The 27,075-nt window shown below is 38.0% G+C and overlaps 1 protein-coding gene across 1 annotated transcript in view; it reads left to right on the forward strand.

Moving 5' to 3' along the window:
• The first annotated feature begins 494 nt into the window (after positions 1 to 494).
• Positions 495 to 27,075, forward strand: part of GNAI3 (G protein subunit alpha i3) — a 36,926-nt gene continuing 10,345 nt past the window's right edge. Inside the window, exons 1-4 of the mRNA XM_007169459.3 lie at positions 495 to 749; positions 21,184 to 21,226; positions 21,342 to 21,483; positions 25,769 to 25,926. Of these exons, the coding sequence (XP_007169521.1) occupies positions 632 to 749; positions 21,184 to 21,226; positions 21,342 to 21,483; positions 25,769 to 25,926 (461 nt within the window). The 5' untranslated portion in view covers positions 495 to 631. The remainder of the gene's footprint in view (positions 750 to 21,183; positions 21,227 to 21,341; positions 21,484 to 25,768; positions 25,927 to 27,075) is intronic.

A 27,075-nucleotide genomic window follows, 5' to 3' on the forward strand; every position in this document is an offset into this window, starting at 1 on the left:
GAGCGTGGCCAGAGCCCAGACTCAATAATTCTCATCCTATAGATCTGGCTGAGACAACTCCGGCCGAGAAAGTGTCCTACACTTGGGCAGAGGCCCCGGACCTCCACAGCCAGAGTCCAGCTGGGTTTTCTGGCCAGTGAGAAATTCCCAGCAGAGATTCCCGTGTGGGCTGCGGCCTTTTATTTGGGAATTCCCATCCCCCACGCCAATCTGAAGCCGCCTGTGTGACCTCGGGAGGGTGTCTTGAGCCGGAGAAGCCAGTCCCTGCTTTTTCCACACTTATCCAAACAAGGCAGCCGAAAAGGTGAAAGGGGACTAAGGTCGAGCGGCGCCCGGCGAGCTCGACAGGGCAGCCCTACACCACGGAACGGCCGCTTGACCTCCTCGTTCCTCTCTTCGTTCTCCCGCTCCCGGTTGTTCCTCCTTTACCCTAGCTAGACTGGGCCGAGGAGTAACGGCCGCGGGCGTTGCCGGAAGTGTCGTAAAACGCCGGATATCCGGTTCCTCTGGGCGCTCAGGGAGCTGACGGAGAGGGCCGCCGCCCAACAGTAGACGCTGTCTCCGCCGGCCCAGCCGCCGTCTCCGCGGTGTGTGAGTGAGCCCGGGCCTGGTCCCCTCTCCCTCCGCCGCCATGGGCTGCACTTTGAGCGCCGAAGACAAGGCGGCGGTGGAGCGAAGCAAGATGATCGACCGCAACTTGCGGGAGGACGGGGAGAAAGCGGCCAAAGAAGTGAAGCTGCTGCTACTCGGTGAGGGGCTAGGGGCGGGGCTGGCGGGGTGTTCCCGAGGGCCCAGGCACTTGGGAGTCCTGGGCGGGGGCGTCAGGCCGGGCCGGAGGAGAGGACCCCAAAGAATCTGGAGGGCGTGACGGACGTGGGGCGGGGTGTGGGGGGTTGGTGGCTGAGGCCGGAGGGCGTGATGAGGGGGGTGGGGTTTTGGGGTTGTAGGAATTAGGCTGGAGAGAGGGTGTGCCTCCATGCTGGAATTGGGTTCAGCGAAGAGAGCTTGGAAGTGTGGTCCAGTAGGACATTGAGACTGTATTAGGAATATGGGAAAAGCTCATAAAGGAAGAGCTGATGTTAGGGAAGGTTTTGCAAGGGAGGGGTTGGAGTGAGTTGGTAGCGAGGACGGGAGAGTGTGTTGGGCTTGTATAATGGCTTGTGAGTTTGGAGCGTGGTGGTACTTTATGACAGGTTAGAGTTAGGAGGCTTGAATAATTAATATAAATAGAGAGGGGGCAGGGACAGAGTGGTCACATAGGACCTTGTCATTTATTAGAGCGTGGGCATTTTGAACTATCGGTAAGGTGGAGGAACTCTGGGTTATCCAGGAAGGTGTGTGGTTGAGATAAATGACAAGTTCTCAGGTATAAAGGAAAAGAGTTTGGGTGCAGAAGCTCTGTGTACTTATCCACCTTTTTCTATTATTTTTATTCTCTTAAGGTTTTATAACTCCTTTCCTTGTTTTTATAAAGTGGGAGGTTGTGTGAGCTGAGGAGATTTAAGGACTTGCTGGTTTGGGGTTTGTGGCATAAGATGTGATGATAATAGATTACACAGTGGGAGTTGCTGAATAGTTGCTAGGGATGTTGTGCAGTGGGACTGAAGTTATTTTAGGATAAGATAAATATTGGACATATTTACTGTAAAAGGTGTGACAGGGACAGATTTCTGGTGAGCTGTTCTTTTTTTTTTTTTTAAATATTGGCTTCAGGAATTACTTTTATTTTACCTGACATTTGTTTTAAGTAGCTTTTATGTACAGTCAGATGCATTTTACTCAGCATGGTTAGTTTTAGAATTTTTGAGAGACTGGTTTCTAGAGGCTTAGTAAATCACATAAAGTACCCTGGCATCAGCTTACCAAAATATCAAGCCACATTTCTTCACCTTTAGTATTTTCTAGGGATCTGTTAGGGAAGACTAAATAGGAGTAATGGTTTCTGTAAGCAATAGAACTTTACTTTTTAAAACAAGTGATTTTTGGGGAAAAGAAGTTGCTTTAGGAGAAGTGCCAAATTTTTATGGTGTAAAGCTCCAAAGGACACAATGCACCACCATAACCCAGGGTTTATTTTGTACTCCAGGGTGTTCTGGGTGGCCATGCTAGTCTTTTCATGTTAACATGTTTGATGGTTTGTAGATTGCAGAAGCCCTGGTAACAGCTTTTTGGATAAAGAGGGAAAGTTATGCATTGGAGCATGAGCTTTCAGTTTGAATACCCGATCTTACAGAACGTATGAAATAAAATTGAAATTCCAGACTGCCACTCTCCATATAGCAGTATCATTTGTGAATGAGCGTGGTCCCTGGTACCCAGTAGGTGCTTCTTAAATATATACTGTTAACCAGCATGTGCCAGCTAATGGTGGACATTGCTCCTTGGGGCCTTTCAGATGTTTGATATAAACCATAATACTCAAGGCATTAGCATTGTCTCTATTGATCGATTAGTTATGAAAGTAAAGGTGTATTTTCATCTTCTGTGGTTATTTTGGTTTACATTCATCATTAGAGATCCCCTCAGGACATTAGCCTATTGTGATACAGGACTTTATAAATAGTGCATTTAATTAAAAACAAAATTAAACACATGATCACTTAGGGAACTTCAAAAGCAGTAAGTAAAAATATTTGCTTTTACTTTCCATCAATTTCATTGTTTTAAGTAAGATTTTTTAATATTCTTGAGCAAGTTAAATCAACAAATTCAAATAGGTGGCAGAGAGAGATGTTCTTGCTTGAACCATAACATAAGACACTTATGAAATTAAAGTTATCTTCCTTGCTATTTCTGTAAGCAAAATGCACCCATCACTGTATACAAATAATTTTCTTTTTGCTGTAGAATACCTCCTTTGATGTACATGCAAGTCATTTTTACTTCATCACTGTAAAACTATCAAACTTGGTCTAAGTTGAGATCTATTTACTTACTTTTGGGTTTCCTGGCACATAATAGGTGTTCTTTAAATATTACTGTATTTCCTTCCTTGCAGGGATATAATTTAGCATAGTGATTAACAACATGGGCTCTGAAGTCAGACTGTTTCAAATTCTAATTTCCAATTACCAACTGTAACCTTGGAAAGTTGTTTACTCAATTTCTCTCTGCCTCAGTTTCCTCATCTTTAAAATGGAGAAAACAGAGGTACTTAATAGGATTGCTCTGAGGATTAAATATGATAATAATGTGAAATAGAACACAGTCTGGCACAAAATATTAGTGTAATGAATATTAGCCATCATTGTTATTATTATATCAAAATGAATGTTACAGATTAAAGGTACTATAGAAATTCAGATTAGTTAAGGAAGAATGCAGTATTATAATTCTTTGGTTACCTTTGGTTTAAATTTCTTTTAGATTTGTTATTGAGAAGCTCTTGATATACCAAATTAGTGTTTAATCATAATATTCTACAGAAAAATAAAATTATGTTATGCAGGGCTTCCTAACCAGAGTGTAGTGCATAGGAAGGCATACAGTGTGCTGTTTGCAAATGTTTTATGGCTTTGAAATTTTAAATCATTTTTATGATTTTATGATTTTTAAATCATTTTATGATTAACTTTCCAAAATTTTACTGCAGTTGGAATGATATTTGAACATTTTTGGTATGATTCCATCAGTAAACTCTGAATTTGGCAATTGAAAATATTTGATTTGGAAGATTTATACCAATTAGTATTTAATATCATCTGTAATATTTTGTATTTTATTTTTCATGTCATAATTTTATAATATAAAGAAAATATGTATTATTTTCACCAAGTCCCCCAGCTTACCTCAGTAAGCTCTACAAGTATTACCATTTTCAGCATGCGACGTGATGTGACCAAAGTTGGGTATCACTGGGATACTGCATAAGAGTACACTGCTTTTGGAGTCTCATAAAACTGAATTCAATTCCCACCTCCATTTACTAGCTTCGAGACCCAGAGCATGTAACTTAAACATATGAGTCTTAATTTTCACATATATAAGGTGGGGATGTGATGCTTATTTCAGAAGATCAAATGAGATAATGTATGTAAAATACTTAGCAGATAAATATTCACTAAATGGTGACTTCTATCATTACAGTGATGTTTGGAAAACTTATCATTTTAGCTACTTTTTTCAAGGGTGTTTCAGACAGATATTTGATTATTTTTCAAATATTAATGTACCCTTTTCAAAGATCATCAAGGAATTTTAATATAACTGTTTGTGGTAAAAGGAATTAAATATTATCGTTTAGTTTTGTAAGTTATTGAATGATCTACTCCTGTGCTATCTCTGTCTATCCATTTCTTGATAGTTCCCCTTAGCAGATCTTGAGAAAACATTGTTATACAAAATGAGGTTAATGCTTTGTTCTTTAGGATTTTGCTGGTAGTGGTATGCCAAAAATTAAGTTACATGCAGAGAATTGGAATCATCTAATTCACTTAAGCCCTATATTTTATATTTGATTATTTACATTTAAATATCTGGCCGAATATGCTTGTTATTGAAAATCAGACTGTCCTTTGATAAATAGGCTATTATATTGTCATAAGATGATATTCTTTATAATGTTTGCTATTTATTTGGCTTGAGATTCCTGGACAGTTATTAGATTTCTTGTGGGGATGCATCTCGTGCCTGGGTAAAAGAAACTGGCATAAAAAATAGAAATTCACAGTGCAAAAATAGGTTTGTTTCTTAGCACTTATTAGTCTTTGTGTCTTTTATTTGCATTCATCACTTCTGCAGCCTGAAAGTGTGGTATCCTTTTCAGGAATTATAGTATTGTAATTTTGCCTGAGTATGCTAATTATGTAGTAAGTACAGGGATGACCATAGAGTTGGGTGCTTAGTACTTAGTAGATTTGACAGGACATGTAACTTTTTAATCAGGGCTGCAACTGTGTTTCTTTAAAAATTTTAGCCTATTGAATGTATTTGCACTATTACAAAAAGTCTTTTAGTTTTGGAGCAGTGGTCTCTGATAAAAGTAGTTTGTTCTTAGAGAAGTTAGGTAGAACCTCAAGCACTGTGCTCTTTATCCCTCCCCCGTGGCGCTGAGCTGCTTCATCCTCTAGTTGCTTGGAAAGGAAAAGGGAGTGGATGAGTCTCTACAGATATGTCCTCTTTTTTCTGAACCCTGTCTCTTCTTTCACAGTTTCTTCCACATCATGCCTTTTTTTAAAAAAAAAAACAACCTGGGGTGTTTGTACCCCTTAGGGCTTCAGAAGATCCATGAACTTTCTAAAATTTTTAGCAAAATTTGTGGTTACATGTGTTTTTCTGGAGAGAAGAGCCATATTTTTCATCAAGTTCTTCTTCCATGGTACTGCCTAACCTCCTTAAAGTCCCTCATCTTTGGACCAGGAAAATCAGTAGCTGGGCAAAAATGGAACATTCAGAGTGAAAAAGAAAAAACCTAGATGTTGTGAAAAGTCTTTTACGTCTTTTCTCTAAAAGTTTTTTCCTTGGAATTTTTGAGAAAACTGTTTTCTGTGCTTGAGATGGCTCCCCTTTCTCCAGTTCCCCCAGTGACACTTGCCTCAAGTTAGTATATCCAGTACAGAACTTGCCTCCCCTCCTCACTTCTCTCCCCGAAATCCACCTGTTGTGAACTTTTCTGTTCCGGCATTGTCATTCTCAAAATCATCTACACTGAAAACTGAACTCGTTTTTTTAACTCTTGGCTTGCTCTCATCCATATAACCAGTCAGTTGCCAAGTTCTATGACTCAGTTGTCACCAGATTTTTGTATTTCATGGGCCAGTAAAATTAATTTTTTTGTTGTTGACTGACTTAGGATTCTGACATTTTATTTTTCTTAGTAAATACATTTAAAAAATATCCCAAGGTCCATCTATTATTATTTCTATTTTAGTTCCCTTTCCTCCATGAAACTTTTTTGATGTTCTGAATTGGATATGATCTGTTCCTCTTTTTGAAATCTCATAGTACTTTTTATGCTTACTGTTTACCATATATTATGGTTATTTGTATACTTAGTAGCTCCTAACTATATATGGTCCTTGAGGGCCAAGAGAACTAGGTATTTCTTATCTTTATATCTGCTGCAGCACCTAAGATAATGCTAAGGTGTTTTGCCTGAAAGGAATAGAAATTCATACTTCTTCCAGTCAAGGAAGGCTTTGTTGAAAGGACACAGTAGGCGCCTTCATAGGAATAAGACAAGGATAGATAAGAAATGCAATACAACAAGGTTGCATGCACATGGAATGTAATACATGTCCCCTCCCCCCATTTCTCCTAGAGTAGACTGGTCACTTGCTCTGCTTTGTTGGTAAGTCACCTCTTCAGAACAGCTTTCTCTGCTCACAGGACTTCTTTGCCCCTACTCCCCTTCCCCCAGTCTTCAACTTTGACTTACTCTCATACCTCTGGCTCTCACACTGCCTAACCTGGTAGTTCAGGCACTTCATGTCATCTGACTCAGGTTCCCAGGATTCGCATTCCAGGTTCCTGGGAAAGAATATCAGATTGGCCCATCCTTGTCAGGTGCCTACTGCAGTCTAGTCATCTCTGGTGGGAATATGGCAGGGCTGTGGGGTATCATGAGTTTCATAAGGCTGACCCTTTCAGGGACTAGGTGGGTCAAGTTCTCAATTAAAAAGGCATGGCTAGAAAGTTAATGTTTAATAGATGCCAGTGCCTACCACCTAGTAGACACTCACTGAATATAAGTTGAAAATAATGGAATGAGATGGAAATATTGAAGAACTAAACATATCATTGCTTTAGTTTTTCTTTAATTCACAAGAGCATGCCTGCTAATTCTCAATATTAAGTTGTCATTTTGTATGGTTGGCAGATGTAATTAAATTCAACTTGAGGTAGGTGCAGGATTTTAAACTCCCATTATCAATGCATCCAACTCAGAATAGTTAATGTCACCTGATTTTAATTACCTTCGATTTTAATTCAGGAATTAATTTTCTTAAATGCATATAATCAGTTCAGGGTCTATGCTTCATTGTCCCTGCTTTTTTCTGGTTAATTTTCCCCCCTATTATTTTTATGAGCACCAGAAAATTGTCCAGAGCTAAGGGAAGAGGTAAAATGGACCATTGTGCTCCTTGTTAATAACCTTGCTTAGAGGTTTTTGTTAGGGAGTAGGTAAAAACATTTGGCAAAGAGATTGCTCATAGCTTTTAGTTATCCATGCTGTGTCTTCTCCTGTTTAGTTTTGTTTTTATTGCGGGGTGGGGCTTGTCGGGGGAAATGGGGAGGAAGAGATGCTTTAAGTAGTCAAGAGCTAGAATATTAGCAGTAAAGACCAAAAAATTTAAACGTGGGTCTCATAAGAATTGTCTAGAGCAGTGGACACTAAATTTGTTCAGATTACTGAAATTTGTTTTAAAATTTGTTTTGTAGTCAACAGAATACAGTAGACTAGCACTAATAAAATCCATCTATTTGAACTAGTAACTCAATTCAGAAATAGGAGATACCATGTAATGTAGGGCAAAGAGCAGAGACTGAAAACTGGGAGAGCAGTCCTAATTTCTGAGCTTCATTTTCCTTTTTCTGTACAATGAGGTCTGACCTCAGGGGTCCCTTGTCTGTGAAGTTAATGTTATCAACTAGATGGAGTATTTTAGTAAGTTATAAAGAGGGCTATTTTTGTGTTATTATTTCTCTTGTTCTTGAGTTTGATTGAAAGTAGTTTAACTTAATAAACCTGTTTAGGAAGATAGTTAAAAACTGAAGTTAAAAACCTGAAAGACATAAATTCACAAAGTACCCATATGTAAATGTTCAAGAGAATATAAATAAGTTCTTCTAGTATTTGATTTCTCCACCAATTTTAATTATCTTCATTTTGGTACAATTCTTTATCAGTGCTGAGCAAGTTAGAGTTATCTTTAGGCCTTTATCTATCCAGGCTATCCTTTTACCTCCTTGGCAATCATGTATATCGTTTCTGTAATTCAGGCTGCTTGAACTGAATAACATTGTGTTAGGATCACTGTTTAATTGTTCTAGTTTTGGTGCAATGCTGTATGTAAATGAAATATACTATTTTCGATGTTTTGCTATTAAGTGGTAACAGAAATGAACATATCTGTTAAGAACCAAGCAAACAAAAGATACCAAAAAGACCAAATTTGTTTGACTTGTACCTGAATAATGGCCTAGGTGATCTTAGAAACAATTTTCAGGAGGTTATAGTCTTTTTTTTTTTTTTTTTCTTCCTTTTCCTTTTTGACTGCGCCGCATGACTTGCAGGATCTTAGTTCCCCAACCAGGGATTGAACCCAGGCCCTCGGCAGTGAAAGCACGGAGTCCTAACCACTGGACCGCCAGGGAATTCCCGGATATAGTCTTTAGACATGAATTTCCTTTGATTTCTAAGTTAGACTTGGAAGATACTTAAAATTTAAGACTGTTAAGGATTAGCTGAGATGTTATTGTATACATTGTTCCATTACTATTTTGCTGCTATAGTCACCAGTCTAATTCTCGAATGGGTAAATGTTTTAACATTCATACAAAAGTCTTAGTTTTTTGGATGATGTTAGTATTTTACATCTCAAAAAGTTTTCGTTGCTTAACTTAAAAGTAGATAGTATTCTAAATTTTTTCTAGCTGCTCATGTAAATCTACAGCTGGCATGTCAGGCATCTCTCACCAGGGTTAAAATATACACTATTTGTATATTTAAATTGTTCTTGTATCTCCTGCTTTTATTCATGTGGCCTGCTGTTAACACTTATTACACTGGTGATTTAGGGACCATTTAAATCAGACCTCTTTAAAATTAGCAAGGTAGCTGGATTCTTGTCATATTGTAATTAATCTTCCTGTAGTGGTTGATTGTGCAACCTATTTACACTGGGTCAAATACTCAAAATTTCCTTTATCCTTTCAAGTTGGATTTGAAAACTAAAATAGTATTCCATTGAATTCTAAGAACTAACGAAAATCTTACATTGTATTTGGATTTCTGTTTTAGCCATGTATTGATATCCCTAGTTTTTATGTTTTTATTTAATGGATAGTGTTGTATATTATGATATGATCTTGGAACTTACCAGTATGATTTTAGAATCATTAAGTTTAAAATATTTTAAAATCAGTTGAGAAACAGCAAAACTCCTGTTTAGTCACTGCTCTTGAGCTAATGTGGAAATGAATTTTGCCCAGGACCTTGGAAGTTATATTTTACAAATTACTATAAATTATAGGAGGATTGTTTTAGAATGAGATACCTTTAATAGAACATTTCCCCCTCTATCTCCTGCAGTTAGAACATGGGAATCATTAACTTCAAAACAGGGCTCTGTTTGAAGTAATGATATAAATACTATAATGATTTATGTAGATAATGTAGTTCTGATGTATGGGATATGATAGCACAGTCTTAACTTTTCTACACAGGTTATTTCAATATTGAGTTATGTATTTCTGAAAATAAAAATTGAACTACTTCAGTTTAATGATGTAAATCTTTTCACCATTTTGCAACATTAATAAATCCTGACATATTTTGGTTCATTTCAGATTATTAAAAATAATTTCCTTCCTTTCTCTACTTCTAAGAAGAGAAGTGTATTTCTTATTCTTTTATTTTTGTTATTATGGTTGCAATTAAAATCCACATTCATGTTCTTATTGGTATTTATAGTTCTTTCAACTTTTTCTAGACTACTTAAAAGTTTTTTAGTAAGCTTTTTGTTTTGGAATAATTTTAGATTTGTAGGAAAGCCGCAAAAATAATGCATGGAGTTCCTGTATACTGTTCACCTGATTTCCCTTAGTGTTGATGTGTTACATAGCTGTGGTGTATTTGTCAGTACTAAGAGATTAATATTGGTGCATTAATGTTAACTAAATTTCACACTTTATTTGAATTTAAGCAGTTTTTCCATTAATGTTCTTTTTCTGCTCCGGGATCTAATCCAGGACACTGCATTGCATTTAGTCAAAGCCACTTTTTATTAAGCTTTTTGGTTTTCAGTGTTCAGAAGGAGACTCATTTATTGACTTATTTATGATTAGGTATCTCTGGTTGTCTTATATGTACACAGGTACTTTCCTAGCCGGGAGGTATAAATGAGAAATAGACAAAACTTTTAAGCAGTTCAATTTGTGGAGCTATACAAGTAAACAATGGTAATGGAATGTGGTTACAGAAAGAGTAGCCAGTTTTGGAAGGAGGAAGAGGAGGAAGAGACATATCAGGGAAGTCCTCCCAGAGGAGGTGATATTTGAGATGGACCTCGAACGATAAATAGGAACTCTTAAGGCAGAGACTGGAGAGAAGCACATCCAGACAGAGGGAATCGTATGTACAAAGACTCAGAAATATGAGTGAGCAAATAGATTTGCCCTGGAATAAAGGGTTGGCGCGGGAGGAGTGTAGGAGGTAAGGCTGGAAAGGTATGCAATGGATTTGGAAAGTATTGATTTGAATTTTTAGTAGCTGTATTTTTAAAAAGCCACATTTTATTATAGATAGATAAAGATAAATATAGATATAATTTGGGGAAGCCATCTAGAGACTTTACGTCTCCTCCCTCTTATTACCTGCCTTTTTTGCCATTCCACTACCATTTGCCATTCCAAATTCCATTTGGGTTTTGACTTACAACATTGGTGAGCATTTATATGGTAAAGGAAATTGAAATTGTAGGCATCCTTAGGGATGTGGAACTGAATTTGAATTGAAACTGAGTTGAAATTGTAGGCAACTGAATTTATAATATTTTGTTATTGGTGAATTTTTAAAGTTGGTATTAATTTACATTCAATTAAATAGGCATGTAGAAAAGTGCTGTATGCTGCTGTCAATGTTTGAGACTTAGATAGGGATATGATTTTAATATTTTTAAATGTAAAAATTTGATGAATGGATTTAACATTGCAGTTAACTTTGTAGGACATCTCCACTACATATGAATTATTTGTGTGGGTTAAATGTATATTTTATATTTTTATCTCACAAAATTTTGAGGCAGAGCTAGTAAGAAATGTACCTATTCAAAAATAGTTTTCAGTCAGGTCATATGTACATACCATGTAATTTAGCATTAGCACCATAGTGACATTTTGTTGCTCTGCTTTCAAAGAAGTAAAGGGAAAGTTACTCACCAGAAGCCAAAATTAGAACATTGCGGGAACCAGAGGATGATCCCCCTTCTTGCTCACAAGTGATTGATCCCTTAAGCATTCTTTCTATATTCCACAAAAGTGAGGAAGAAACCCCTCTTCTCCCTCTAAATTGGCCAGTTGCCCAAAGAGAACACATGATCCTTAGCAACACTCGAGTTACCTTGTTCATATTCTCAAGTGAAAAGATTTTGAGGAGAGCTACTTGGCTGAGTGAGCTGCCTCTTTTTTTTTTTTTTCCCGTTTAATCAAACCAACATTTTCCTTAGGTGATTTATGAATGTTAAAATGGCTATTAGCTTTCTACTTTATGGTTTATAAGGCTTGTAAAATGATAGGATCATGTCCATGAAAGATGTGAAACTGAATAAATGACACACTACTGTGTAAGCCGGACATATTTTGGTTGTTATGGAGTTAAAAAAATTTCTCCCCCTCCCTTATTGCATATTCACCCTCTGGAAATATTTAATGAAAAAGTAATTGATATTGGGGAGGAACACATAGGTGACTTCAGAGATAACTGGTAATGTTTAATTTTTTATATTGGGTGATAGGTACACAGATGTTTGTTTTGTCACACACATGTCATAAATATCCCTTTTTGTATTCAGTATTTAATTGAAACAACTTAAAAAGTTTTAAAGGCTGAAAAAGGGGTAATTGATTCTAATTAACTTAAAGCCAGTTCCATTCAAGGTGGTTTTTGTTTTTGTTTTGTTTTGTTTGGTCACAAGGAATAGAAAACTCATTCAGACTAGCTCAAAGGCTTGGAGAGGGGAATTATTGTTAGAATAGAGATAGGTTTTATGAGAATGAAGGAAGACCTGAAGAATCAGGCCACAGAAACTGAGGCAGCTCTGGCATTGGCCAGGCTATTTTCTCTGCCTTTCTTCTGTTTCTTTCTCACTGTCTTCATTATTCACTATTTCTGCCTCTTTTTACTTTCTTGTCTTTACTTGTTCTCCTTGGTCTCTTTCCTCACTCATTTTCTATCTCTTCTTTTGTATGGACTCTCTTCTCTCATGACATCTCTAAGTCTCTCTGTGCATTTGTCTATTCTGTTTTCTCTCCAGATCAACTTCCTCTGAATTCTTTCCTTTATAGTATTGATATGCATGAAGCTCTATAATGGTAACCTAGGTTTTCACACATTGTGACTTTGTAGTTTAGGATGACTTTTTCTGCATCTTCCAGTGCAGATTCCTCAGAAAATCTGGCTGGTCCTACTCATCTTTTGGAGCTAGATCACACAGGGTGTAAGCCCTCTGTCCGCCTGTACTGGGTGACTCATGTGTCAGGTACTTACTCATTATCCAGCCATAGATAGGGGCATGGCCCAGATCCTGTAGGCCACCTGCCCTGCAAATGAAATAGGAATTTCTCCAGAAGGGGTTATGGGCAGGCAGATACTCTAATATATCAATTAAGTTTTATCAAAAATTTCTTAATGCATTTTAAGCCTCTTTGGTGATTGGTATGTGATTGCTTCCTAGAAAAATCTTTTTCAGAGAAGAGACCCATTATCTTTGTCCCAGTCACAACTCACTGCTATCTTTTATTAAGATATTCATTCATTCACTGAACAAATATTTAATGAGCACTCACAGTGTTTCTTGCACTCCTTCAGGTATTAGGATACAGAGTGGGCAGGACAGATTCATAGCAGTTAATTTCACTGAAGCGGATGGTGGGCACAAGGGAGCTGGGACTGGGTTTTGAGAGTAAGGTTTAGAGGGGAATAGGGAGAACAGGAGGCTTGTGAGTGAGTCCAAATTTATTGTCAAGTATAGTTGTGAGGTGAGAGTTGAAGGCATAACCAGGAATGGGTGTGGGGCTGACTAAAGATAGCAGAGGAATGGAAATCTTCTGTTTCTGTTAACTGCCTATATCGAAAATTCTATCTATTGCAACTGGCATTTGCGAAATGTAATTAGGCAACCACTGGATCTCATAGAAACTCAAGCCATTCATCCCACAGTTATTACTGTGTCTGATCTGTCCTAGACTGTGCTCTAGATTGGGGGTAGAGGCACAAAAAGAAGACACTGTTTTGTGCTTTCGAGGAGTGTGCTTTTGAGCTTAGGACTAGTGGAGTACTAAGTAGGCACCAACCCAAATAATTAAAATAATTTGACCAAGTATTAGTGTTGTGGTGTTTGACATTAGCCTGTAGGATCAGGTTGAATCTGGTCAGAGTCACCTTGAGGGAGAATTACATAGATGTGGAAGGGTTTTCAGGTTGTACCAAAAAGAGTTTTGTTACCATTTTAATCAAAATCAAGAAAACCCATTAGCAGTTTATGAGATTAGGAGCTGGAAAGAGAGTCAAAAAATTTTTTTTATTTTTGAGTAGCCAGAGCTGGCTAGAGATAAAATGAGGTAAGGTGACTGGGAAGGACAGTTTGGGACTTGATTTTGGAAATTAACCTATGGGACTGATGCTGAAAGGGAATAATCTGTGCCAGCCAACAGAGCAGCAGTATTAATTGTGTTCAGAGGGAATGGGGGAGGCTTCAGCAAAGATTGAAGTTTGAGTTGAATAGGGTTTTCAAATATGTTTAAATGCAGAGGCTTGGATGCTTAGAGGGACAGTGGGCTGGGTGAAAAAATTATTCTGTTATTTTAGGTTAAGGAAACTTGCTAATTTCACAAGAAAAATATATCTAACTTCTCCCACAAGACCATAAATTCCTAAACTTATTTGTATTTGAAGTCTCATTGTCTAGCAATGCCAGGCAATGCAAGATGTGTGTGTGTGTGTGTGTGTGTGTGTGTGTGTGTGTGTTTTAAAGGCTGAATAACAATTTTTGTTTGCTCTGTGACGTTTTTCCCATCTGTAATTTTGCTAACCATTTCTTTTACTGAATTAGGAAGCTGGAAACTGGTTTTTGTGTTAAGTATGGTACCTTGAAAAGCATTTTGGATGAAATGTCATTTTTTACCTTAATCTGAGTTTTTATTATTTTAGCTACTTATACCTCAATAGAAAGGAATCAGTGGGAACAAACGGTAATCTTATTTTTGGAAATAGCAGGAACTGTGCTCCTGTGATCTTTAGTTATAGATATTCACATTTTTTTTTTTAAGAATAGCAATCTAACTTGAATGTTCTGCTAGTTTAAGACTGTATATAGAATATCCTTGAGCATGAATATAGGAGCTTGGCTGCCAGACAACTCTTACTTCCTTACTGTTGCTACACTCTTTAATTCTTTCTGCTCTTTGTCCCTTCTTGATCAGTAGTGCATAATTGAAGAACATGCTGATCACTGTACTATGGTAGTATTGTGGATTGTTGGGTTAATAGGAAGATGTGGATCCGTGGTTTGATTTGAAGCCTCTGTGTGTCAGAATTAGAGATTTAGTCTACCTTTAGCATTATAATAATTATAATCATCGAATATTAGAATGCGGCCATAAAGCACATCTAAGCCAAAGTCCTTCACATTTTATGTGTAAGGAGACTGGCATTAAATTAGGTGACTTGCCCAGGGTCACAAGCTAGTCATGGCAGAGCTAGGACCAAAGTCTCCTCTTCCATAGAGTTTGTTCCTACATGGTATCCGTAACTAAAAAAATCTTTTTAAGTGCCGGAGTTGTAAATGAAAGGTGAAAATAAGTTAGAAAGAAAAATCAAAGTTACTGACTAAGCTTTCAATCTGCTGTGGGAGAGAGGCTGGTCTATGCTTATTGCAGTCATATGTTCCCATATATCTGATTATGCAGGCCTGTAGAGAGACCATGAGCATGTGTTTGTTTAGCACTGGCTAGAGGGTTATCCAGAAATAGTGGCATATTGGGGGCTGTGAGACTTCTAGAAAAGGGGGTGTGCTGTAGTTATAATCCTGGTCTTTCAGAAGTTTCATGACTTCTCTACAGAAACAAGTATTTAAAAGGGAAAGGAGGTGTTTCAGGTGCCACTGGAATAACTACTAGTACATGAGGTAGTGGTGCAGAGACCTGTGGGCAAACTTAAAGGAAAAGCTGCAGAGGTACAGATGGGTGAGAAATATGGGAGAAGAGGTAGCAGACAGGAGTATCTAGGGCTGAAAATAGATTTAAGGAAGAAAGTGTTTTCTTCAGGGTGGGGCAGAGAAAATGACTAATGCTTTGATGTAGTTTACTGTAGCTTTTAGGTTATAAGTTGCTGACTAAGTGTGTGAATCCAGGTTCTATCCACGGTATTGTTATTGTGAGAGAGCAACTAAGTAGTTATACCATTTCTACTGAGGTTTTGAACCAACATCAGTATCCAAGGAGTTTTTATTAAACACTTTGGGCCTTAACATTACTTGGTGGTACTTGGAACAGAGAAAACAGCATTCACAAATAATGGCTGGTTAACATTTACTGAATACCTAGTATGTGCTAGGTACTGTTCTAAGAATCTTCTATTGACCCCTGTTTTACAGATGAGGAAATTCATTATGCCTGATGGGACAGAAATATGAAAGAGCGTAATATACTCATGTACCTTCTTTGGGCTGGCTTTAAGTTTTCTTTTAGTCAAAATGAGAGAAAAAAGAGGAGGCATCAGGTGACACTGTTTTTGAGTGTCAGCCATCTTTCAGGGTAAATTTTAAAAATCAGTGTGTATGTGAGCTGAATGTGTTTACTCATATATAATAATTTATACTAGCAATTCACTGGCCTTAAAAAAATCTTGCAAAGAAATCATCACCATTTCTTATTTTTCACATTCATAATGTAGTATATGTTATGGAAAGAAATAGGTGGGCCTGTGATATGGTACCTGCTCTCAAGGAGCTCCTTAAAAATAAAATTTAGAGTATATTTAGGTAAATACAGTGATTCTACAGTAGAATATATACTGGTAAATTGTTTTTTGTCTAACAGTGTTGGTGATTCTGTGTGCTAACCTGTACACACATTTCTTTCTTGTTCTGTTTGACTGTTTATAACATGATTTTCTAAATTAATTCCATTCCTTTATTCTCTGCAGATTGCCTTGTTTCTTTTGTTGAGAACAAGACCATCTAACTTAGCTACTTGTCTTCCTTTTCTCTCAAAAATCTCTGTAGCTTTAGCTCTCATCCTTTTTTCCTATTTATATTGGATGTCCTTTAGAAACATATCGTTTTAAGGATAAATCTTTTAAGTCAAACTGATCCCATTCCCTCCTGTCTCTGGAGCCTTTCAGACTTTTCTTCCCTATATGTCCTATCGCCTGCCCAGTTCCACCCCTTCTGCCTACAAAATCATCTTCAGTTCCTTCCTCTTCAAGCCATAGAGTCTGTCTTTGCAATTCCTTTATGTCTATCCCATTCTTTATATCCTTATTATTGAAGATTGAAGATGGGCAAATGAATCTCTCCTTAAACTTGTGTTGAATTTTGAAGGAAGATACGTAAAAAGATGTACATAAAATTAGGAAGTTTCAAACACCACATGTGTATTGGGGAAGGAAGGTGAGACAAGGGAAGCAGTTTGGGGAAAGCCTAAGAGTGAGAAGTTATTAGAGAGAGAACATACTACTGAAGCAGTGGAGCACAGAGGACTGAGGTAAAAATAAAGAGTTCAGACCTAATAAGAAAGGGTTATAGAAAATGTTGGAAGAATTTGGAGAATTATTAGATAAACTGATGTTTTTTTTAAAAAAATTTATTTATTTTTGGCTGCATTGGGTCTTCGTTGCGTGGGGGCTTTCTCTAGTTGTGGCGAGTGGGGGTTACTCTTCATTGGGATGCGTGGGCTTCTCATGGTGGTGGCTTCTCTTGTTGCGGAGCATGGGCTCTAGGCATGCGGGCTTCAGTAGTTGTGGCACATGGGCTCAGTAGTTGTGGCTCGTGGGCTCTAGAGCACAGCTCAGTAGTTGTGGCACATGGGCTCAGTTGCTCCGTGGCATGTGGGATCTTCCCGGACCAGGGCTCGAACCTGTGTCCCCTGCATTGACAGGCAGACTCCCAACCACTGCGCCACCAGGGAAGCCCTGATGTTTTTTAATAGTGCCATTTGGAGATGATGAGAGGGAAGAGGGGCTTTGAGCTAGAAGTTTGAGAAGATTGCAGCAATAACATCCAGTAGGTATACGTCAGGCTCAGATGTGTGAGGAGTAGAAAGGATTAATTTGAGAAATGCACAAGAAGAAGATTTTGTTACAGCTTGATGTAAGGAGAGAAGAGTGAGTGGGTTCCAGATGACTCTTAGATTTCGTACCTGGAAGGAAGGTAAGATGGTGGCACTTTTCATGGTGATCTAGAAGCTGAATGGGTCAAAGGCTTGGTATAAAGCAATTCATTCTTTATTTGTATGAAATGCTATGGAACACCCACTGAAACAAATCCTGTGTTTAGTTCTGTGGTCAGTAAGAGGTGCTTTCTTTTAAGAGGTAGAATTGGATGCCTAATAAAAACTTGGGTGAATATATGTTGTGTGATAATAAAGAGAAGGACAAACTGACATTTTATCAGGGAGCCTTGGAAAAACATGAGAGAGATAGAGCAACATTTTTTTTTTTTTAATTAGCACCTTCCTAGGGTAGAACTTAATGAGATGGGTAGAAATTGATTCTGAGATTAATAAACTTATTATTTCACTCAAAATACTCCAACATCAATGGTAGAAATGCTGTTTTCAATATATTAAAGAATGGTGCACATTACTTCATTAATCTCTACTTTTTGTAGTTAATTTTGTAGTTACTGCTTACATGGGGTAATCTGGGAATTGTGTGTTATAGACTATTTTAAATGTAAGTGGTATGCTTTTGTATTCTCTTCCTCAAAATTGAATCATTAGGGTTTTTTTTTTAAGATATGCATGGGAGAAATCACTTCTTTCTCACACTATCATTAAGAAGTTCTTTGTGTGCTACTTGAATATTAACTGTTTTAGTGCTACCCCGATTATCAATTAAGTGATAAGAACAGAGATAAAATCATATATAAATGTCCCTTTTGATTCTCTAAAAATGTATATGTTTGAAATTATAAAATTATTTGAACTTTATTTTAACTAACATTTTTGGTTGATAGAGTTGAGAAATATTAATAAAGGATCATGCTTATTGAACAATAGTCATTCATCTGTTCATCAATATTTATCTACGTAGCCAATTTATGTCAGGCACAGTTCTAGGCCCTGGGAATACGAAGATAAATAAAGTTCATGGAGCTTATATTTTGTGGAGAAGACAGGAGATGAAATCTGTAATGTGAAGAAGTGATATGTGCTTTTAAAAATATAACAGAGTAAGGGGAGAGAATGTGATTGGGTGGGGGCTGTTTAGATAGATTAGTCAGGGAAGGCTCTTCTGAGGGAAGCAGAAACCTGGGTGAAGAAGATCTTGTAAAAACTTATTCCAGGCAGAGAGAATGGTAAATGTGAAGATCATGAGACAGGATCTAGCTCATTGAGAACCAGTTTGGTATGTTGGAGGAAAAACAAGACAGCTGGTCTGACAAGTGCAAGACAACAAAGTGGAGAATAATAGGAGTTGAGGGTAAAGGGGTAGACAGGGGCCAGAGCATATTGGGCCTTATTGCCCATGAATTTTATTTTGAGTGTAATTGGACACCATAGGAGAGTTTTGGGACAGAGTTGTGACATGATCTGATTTACATTTTACAAAATTCATTCCAGCTACTGAGTGGAAAACTGACCATAGGAAAGGTGAGGTCTAAAGCATTGGATCATTTAGGAAGCTTTTGCAATGATCTAGGCCTATGGTTTCCAGTATGCTCATGATCATTGTGGTACAAGAAGAAACTGTTAGAGCTATATTTATTTTTATTTTTAAAAATTAAGCTCTACTAATTCAGTATACATATAGGTCCTGGCACCCACATTCCATCTGTATGTTAGCTACGTGTCACTTACCAGTTTTGGCCTGAGCAACTGGGTGAATGTTGAAGTCATTTACTGAGATGAGATACATGGTGGAGCAGGGTTTGTTTGAGGGTAAGGGTGGGGAAGCAGTAACTCAGTTTGGGCATTTTAAGTTTGAGATGTCTACTAGAAATATAAGATTTATCAGGTAAGTAATTTAGATATATGTGTCTGGAGCCAAGGTTAGAAGCCAGGGTATAGATTAGAGATCTAAATTTGGGAATCATTAGCACAGAGGCGCAGTGTACAAGAACTTTGGAGCCAACCTGTGTGAATTCAAATTTCAGCTTTGCCACTTACTATGTAGTGGTGGACAAGTGAATTTGTCATCTGTCTATAAAATGGGGATAGTAATAATATCTACCTCACTGGGTTATTGTGAGGATTAAATGAGTTAACACAAGTAAAGTGTTTAGAATAGTGTCTGGCATGAAGTACTCACTAGCTGTTAACTCTTATCAGTTTATGAGTGGTGTTTAAAACCATAAGGTTAGATGAGATGACCTAGAGAATGAATTTAGATAGAGAAAAGGTCCAATGAAGGAGCTCTGAAGCAATACAACCTTTAGAATTCAGAGACAGGAGGGAGGACACTGAGAAGGAGTGGGGTAGGAGTCAAACCAGTAGGATGTTGGGTCTAGAAGCTTGCCTATTGAAGAAAATATTTCAAGAGAAGTCATCAACTTGGACCAATTCTGCTTGAGAGTTTGAGTAAGATGAGGACTGAGAATTGACCATTGGATTTGTTAAGATGGAAGTTGTTGGAGACTTTGAGAAATGGGTAGAGTAGTGTGTACGAACACCTGATTGGAGTGGGTTAAGGAGAGAATTGGGGGAAAGAATTGAAGAACATGTATATAGACAACTCAGAGGCGTTTTGCTATGAAGAGGAAGAGAGAATATGGAGTGGTAGCTAGAGGAAGATTTGTGGAGTCAAGGAAAGGTAGGAAGTGGGGTGTGTTTGTGTTGATTTTAAGATGGATAGTATAGCAAGTTTGTATAACAAAGAGAGTGACCCAGTGGGTAGAGAAAACTTGATGATATTTGAGTGACATGGGACAATTGTAGCAGCCAAGACCTTGAATAGGTAAAATGAGGTGGGTAAGTGCACAGCCTCCAATTGTGAACTCTCTCCAGGGTTAGTCTTAGACACTGGCAGAGATAGTTCATCCACTGATAAAGGTAGAGATTAATGGAGGTGCAGATAGATTGGTGGGTTTGGTTATGGGAAAATGAGATAATTTTTTCAGAGTGCTTTACTTTTTCCAGTAAGAGGGTAGCAGGATCATTAGCTGAGAGTCAGAGTGGGTAGGGGTTTGTAAGGTTTGAGAGAGAGGAGGTGGTGTCAGATAGGCATCTTGGACGGTGGGAGAATGAGTTGACTAAGGAAGTGCAGGTGGAATGTCAAGGAGTTCAGGGGACCCATCTGACATTTGTGGTTGTTAAAGTGATTCCAGCTGGCTGAGGAGGGAAATGTGGTCTTGAGGGGGTATACAGTGGAAAAGTGGTAGGGACAATGCTTCCTCTGTTTTGAACTCTTTAGTCTTATGGCTGAGAGGATTGCTGCTTCTTAGGTCCATGGATATCGACAGAGGAATTAATAAAAGTGAATAAGCCAAAAAAAATCATTTCATTTTTGCCTGTGTTCAGTGTCTATGTCATTCATGATGTTTCATGTAGAGCAGCAGTCCCCAACCTTTTTGGCACCAGAGACCCGTTTCATGGAAGACAGTTTTTCCACAGGAGGCAGAGGGGAGGCAAGGGGATGGTTCAGGTGGTAATGCGAGCAATGGGGAGCGGCAGATGAAGCTTCGCTTGCTCGCCGCTCACCTCCTGCCGTGCGGCCTGGTTTCTTAACAGGCTGAGGACTGCTGTCAGTCCGCCGCCCAGGGCTTGGGGACCCTGGATGTAGAGGATGAGTTCCTAGAGGTGTTTATGTTGCCATATCTCCTTTAGAGTGCCTATGTTACACAGGTGATAATCAAGATGGCCCTGGAACACTTTCAGTGAATTATATTTGGTTGCTGTGTTATACAAAGAAAGTAAAATCTCTACTGGAGAAGCTTTGTAGTTTTTCCTGATAGATAGAAAACCTCACCAAAGTTTTCCCTAGGACCTGTGGTTTCTGTTAATCTAGAATTATCACTTATATTGATTTCATACTTTTGAGCTGGATTACAGATGAATTCAAAGTCTGGTTTTCTTTTGTTTCAGGTGCTGGAGAATCTGGTAAAAGCACCATTGTGAAACAGATGAAGTAAGTTGGAACATGGTCTTTTGTAAAACTACATTTACTCATAATGCATAAAAGTCCATAGTGTCTTTTCATTTTAGGTCCATGGTAATGATTTGTGGTTTTCTTCTTTTTAAAGAATCATTCATGAGGATGGCTATTCAGAGGAAGAATGTAAACAATATAAAGTAGTTGTCTACAGCAATACTATACAGTCCATCATTGCAATCATAAGAGCCATGGGACGGCTAAAGATTGACTTTGGGGAAGCTGCCAGAGCAGTAAGTGTTTCTCAGTTCCTCTTTACTTGCTCTTTTTCAGTAGATGCAGTTAAGCACGATTTGCTTCATGTTTTAGGGAAATAAATTTAAGCAACAAGCTAAGATGTAGCAAAGTACTGTCTGCTCATTTGAGACATGTTAGCAATCTACTTTAAGAGATATTAGATTACTACCACAAAGGTAAGTCTAGGAAATGGGATTCTGTGGATATACTGTAGGTTTTTGTGGTAACTGTTTTATTCACTTGCTTCTTTTATAGCACTGTTGACTTTTATAGTAGTAAATGATAGTAAATTGAAATAATCTAAGAGAGGTTGTCATGATATGGAGTTCTGCTTTCTGAGGTGTAGAGATTAAAGGCAAATATCAGTGTCACAGAATAAACTTGATAAGGACATGAACACTAAGTCTCAATTTTAGAGGCAAATTTCCAGTATTCAAGAATAACTATATCCCTATACTACGTTGTACTATAGGCTATAGAATTGGATTATACCACGTCCTAGTATAATTCTTGCACATGTCAGATATTCAAAAGTTCTGTTGATTGATTATAATACTTAGTGGGCCCTGAAGGTCTAGTTGATAAATTAGGATGTTTGATGCAGTGGGGAGAGAGCCAAAATGAAAGTGGGGGATTTTTTATATCATCATCAGCTAAATTCCAGGAGAAGGCTGGGAATGTATAGAACGCTTTCCTAGAACTAAGGGAGTCATCAGCTGTGTTCAGTGTCATACTTAGGTGCTATGGGCAATAAAAGGAAGTGACTTGGGGAGACTGCCTGGAAAGGCAAAGCCTATATGTCTGTGAAGTAGCTTAGGAACTCTTCTAAGCAACTCTCAATTTCTCAGATGTAAATTAATATTCAGTAAATAAGTGAGGAAATTCTTGGAGGGAAAAATAATAGAAGGAGGGTTCTAATTGGGTAATATTAGATTAGGAAGACTAGAGGTGCCATAAAGGAAGGGCAGCTAGAGTAAGGGTTGTAAAATGATTGGCGAGAAGAGGAGCAAAAGAAGAAATGAAGAGGAATGTGTGGGGCATGACTTCTACGTTTTTGTAAAAGGGTTCCATATCACAAAAAATCAGAGACTATTTTTCTAAGCCTCTGAGCAGGAAAAATGTGATAGCTAAGGCAAGAATAAACAAACTCTTATTTTAGTCTTATTCCTTCTATCCCCTCTTGCCGCTGCCTTTCTTCTTCCTTTTTCCTCCCTCTTTCTACCAGCTCTTTCTTGTGTTCTTACTTTTTTCCTCCCTTTTCTCATTCCTTCCTATCTCCCAACTCTGTTTCTCTGTTGTATTTGCTGTATCCAATAATTGGTTAGTAATACTGTATTTATTCTCTTCCCTCTCTTTGTTGGCTTTTTCTCCATCTCAGTTATTTACTTATTTTCTTAGTTTCCTCCTTTTTTACTTCTCACCCTCTGTCTGACCTCCTTTCTGTCTCTTGGCCATCCCTCCTCCTTTCCTTTCTTTCCACTATCAAATTAGTTGTTATTAATCGTTGGGTCCTATCTTTCCTTTGTCACCAGATGTAGTTGTCATATTTTGTCTTAGTCTGTTCAGGCTGCTGTAATAAAGTACCACAGATTTGGTAGCTTGTAAACAACAGAAATTTATTCCTCACACTTCTGAAGGCTGGAAGCTGAGGTCTGGGTGCCAGCATGGTTTGGTTAGGGCCCTCTTCCAGGTTGCAGACTTATCGCTGGGTCCTCACTTGGCAGGAGGGGAAGGGATCTCTCTGGGATCTCTTTTATAAGGGCACTAATCCCACTCATGAGAGCACCACCCTAATGACCTAAGTATCTCCCAGAGGCCCTATTTCCTAAAACCGTCACTTGGACATTAGGATTTCAACATAAGAATTTGGGGGGGACACAAACATTCACACCATAGTATCCCTCCTCCTTTCATTTCTCTTTTATCAAATCAGTATCATTAATCTCTGGGTCCTAACACTCCCATGTCACCAGATGCAGTTGACATTATTAATTCCTCTCAGGCCTCCTGAATCACCTAGCCCTCCAGCATTCACTCATCCTAATCTACAACCCTTTTTTTGAAGTTTCTCTTTTCCTCTTTCATGTGTAAGGATTTATATTTATAGCTCCTCTCTTATCCTTCTCTAGTTTTTTACAGTTGTCTGGAGAGTGAATAGAAAAGCATAAAGCTGGGTGTGGGATAGGTTGCTTTTTCATATCTGCTTAAGGGTGGAGGTATGAAGTTCACTGTAAAGAGGGGCCTCTTTATTGACCTATAAAAGAGGGTTTATTATGGGCAAGCAGGAGTAGGTCTGTAGAAGGGGTTAAGTGGTAAGGGAAAAATGTTTTGTCCTAAAACTTTACAAAGTCAGGACAGCAAAAATACGTAGCAGTAGCTCTCTTTCTATTTTAAAGTTTCTAAAATTAGAATCATGGTATTTAAAAAAAAAAAGCAATACTTATTAGAGGTTTTGAATACCTGCATGAGTATAGGTCAAATTTCAGAACCAAGGGACTATAAAGTCATTAAATGTTAAATAACGTACTATTCCATAGGCGTAGAAGGACATGCCCACTGTTGAGTACATTGCCAGTTTGTGTAATTTTTCAGCTTTTCTCATTCGTTCCTTTATCGAAAATTTTTATCTCTAAAAAGAGACGAGGGTACTATAGATATTAGATGAAGTTTCTTAGCGATGATTGGGTCTAAAGTATTACTAGGAAGAACACTGGAAAGGATCTCAAAGGAAGAGAATATTACTCAGCAAAATCCATTAAGGCTGAAGATCCTGGGTTCGGCAAAATTAATTGGAGTGCACTATGGTTAGTTTTTGTTTGTTTTGCTTAGGTGGATGCATGAGTTTTGGGAATACACAAGTCTTAGGAATTTTTGTTTGCAATTTCACCTGTGGTCTGAAATGCTTTTTGCTTGCTAGTTTATTGTCCTAATGACTATTTATAATACAATTGATTGCTCCCCTTCCCCCTTTACTTCTTCTTTACCCAGTATATGTTTGTCTTTAGTAGTTGCATTTTTATGGTTATTTGGAAATATCCTGAGGCAGATAAATATTAGATCTGAGGTGGGAAAATCATCCCATGAGAACTATGTTTATTTTTATAAAGTATCTGACAAGCAGTGCTGGGTAGAATAAGGCAAAGCAATCATAATTCTCAGCCCTTTCTGTCCTCTTTACCTCTCACATATCTTAGTTTTAAAAACTGTAACCACTTATAAAGCTGTGTCTGTGACTCATGACGTTTTGATCAGATCTCTGTGTTACTTTCTTTTTCTCCTTCTGCCTTTCTTTCTCTCTCCTTTAGAGGATTATTATACCTTTGGGGAACATAGATACTGAATTATTCCCTTAGGGGTTTATTTCCCCTACTAGATTTCCAGACTTCTTAAATGCTTCAGTCTCTTCTTCTTCCTGTTCCTCTGTCTGAGATTAAGAAGGAAAAAGAGAACAGTTTCCTTAAATTTGATTAATGTTTTACTCCCTTTGATGTGTTTAGACTTTACCTCTTATGTGCTAGTCTTTTCATTTCTATTTTTATTGTAGGCTTCCTTTAACAGAATGGGGATGTGTTACATGTGCCCGTCTCACAGACAGATCAGTTTTTTTCTGTCAAAAAAAAAAATCATGGGCTTCCCTGGTGGTGCAGTGGTTGAGAATCCACCTGCCAATACAGGGGACACGGGTTTGAGCCCTGGTCCGGGAATATCCCACATGTCGCGGAGCAGCTGGGCCCGTGCGCCACAACTACTGAGCCTGCGCTCTAGAGCCCGCAAGCCACAACTACTGAAGCCCATGCGCCTAGAGCCCGTGCTCCACAATAAGAGAAGCCACCACAATAAAGAAGCCTGCGCATCGCAGCGAAGAGTAGCCCCTGCTCGCCACAGCTAGAGAAAAGCCCGTGCGCAGCAACGAAGACCCAATGCAGCCAAAAATAAATAAATAAATTTATTTTTTAAAAAAAATCTTGAGTAACCAGGATGGGGATTTGTAGGACAGTTAGAAGAGATCTTTTCAGGGGATGGTGGTGTGTGAAGAAGTGGTAGTGGGAGTGAAATCATTCCTCAACTCTGCTCTGCACTTCTAACTGTAGTGGAGAGAGAAGGGGGACAGACTTCATTGTAAATTCTCTCAGACTGCACTGCCAGGAAAGGCCTCTTTCATACCTCTTTTAAGTAATATAGCATATAATGTATATCTGTGTGTGTGTGTTAAAGAGACTCTTGTCAATTCTTTAAGAAATGGAGAATCATCTGTCTCTCTCCTTTAACTGCTTTCTTCAGGACGATGCCCGGCAATTATTTGTTTTAGCTGGCAGTGCGGAAGAAGGAGTCATGACTCCAGAATTAGCAGGAGTGATTAAACGGTTATGGCGAGACGGTGGGGTGCAGGCTTGCTTCAGCAGATCCAGAGAATATCAGCTCAATGATTCTGCTTCATAGTAAGTAATTTTTCTCTGTGAAATGAAAACAGAAAGTAACTTGGTGACCCTAGTGAAAGTTCAGTGCCCATTCTTAAGGAAATATTTAAGAAACAGACACTCTTAGAATTCTGTAGGATCCCTTTATAAAGATTGTTACAGTTTAGGGTTATAGAGCCCTTGGTCATTTTATATGATTTGGAGAAAAATATTTCCTCTTGGAGTGTAAATGGGAGACTTGCATCATGAAAGTAGCTCCATGGTCATTTATAGTAAACAAGTGAAAGAGGAGAGAAATCTATTGCAGCTGAGTCCTGGATCTCTTCCAACTCAGTAGGTTCCCTCTGCATAAGGGCTTTCATTGATTGCCAGCTAGCAAGGGAAATTAAAATTGTGATATCCATTTTATGCATACAACTCTCTGTGGCTGGGCTGCACTATGGATTTCTCTGGTACTAGTCACCACTTATAAATCTTTTGCCAGATTACAATAGTAGACTTTGTATAGAAAGAGAATGTTGAGTCTTGGGACGAAGTTGAAGCATCTGTTTGTTAAGGAAATTCTCTAGTGTTACATGGTTTTAGAGAATTTGTATTGATAATTAATACTTCTGTTAAGCTATTACATGTTGTCCTATATTGCTTCTTTTACAATGTGTTTATTTATAAGACCTATATTCAGAATGTGTGGGTTTTTTTCTTAACGTGCTTTTGGGGGGCTTGGTAAGTTCTTGTTACTTGTATCCATCTCCGTACTAAATGAAGGCAGTTCTAAGCGTTAAGGTATTTTCTCCAATATTATATTTTCCTGCTTTTCCTATTATTCTAGCTCAAATTATTATAAAAAGAAATTAAATGATATTTGAAAAACTTAGCTTACTTTTTAAATGAAAACTTGACTTTAGAAACATTTCAGGATTCTTGCCCATCTCAATAATATTTTTCAGTTACAGATATTGGTAGTTTAAATAATTCTCCCAGTAGTCATCAAGCTAGATTGTAATTTTTTTTAACATACATTCAATAAGCTCTGAATCCTCTAACTACACCTGAAGACACATGATTTATAGAGGTTTTTTTTTCATAATTGTTGATCTGAGGTTGACTGATTCCTTAACATTAATGATGGTACTTAGTTTTATAGAAGATCATTAAAAATTCACTTATTAT

Source organism: Balaenoptera acutorostrata, chromosome 1 (assembly GCF_949987535.1).
Source record: "Balaenoptera acutorostrata chromosome 1, mBalAcu1.1, whole genome shotgun sequence".
NCBI classification, from domain to species: domain Eukaryota; kingdom Metazoa; phylum Chordata; class Mammalia; order Artiodactyla; family Balaenopteridae; genus Balaenoptera; species Balaenoptera acutorostrata.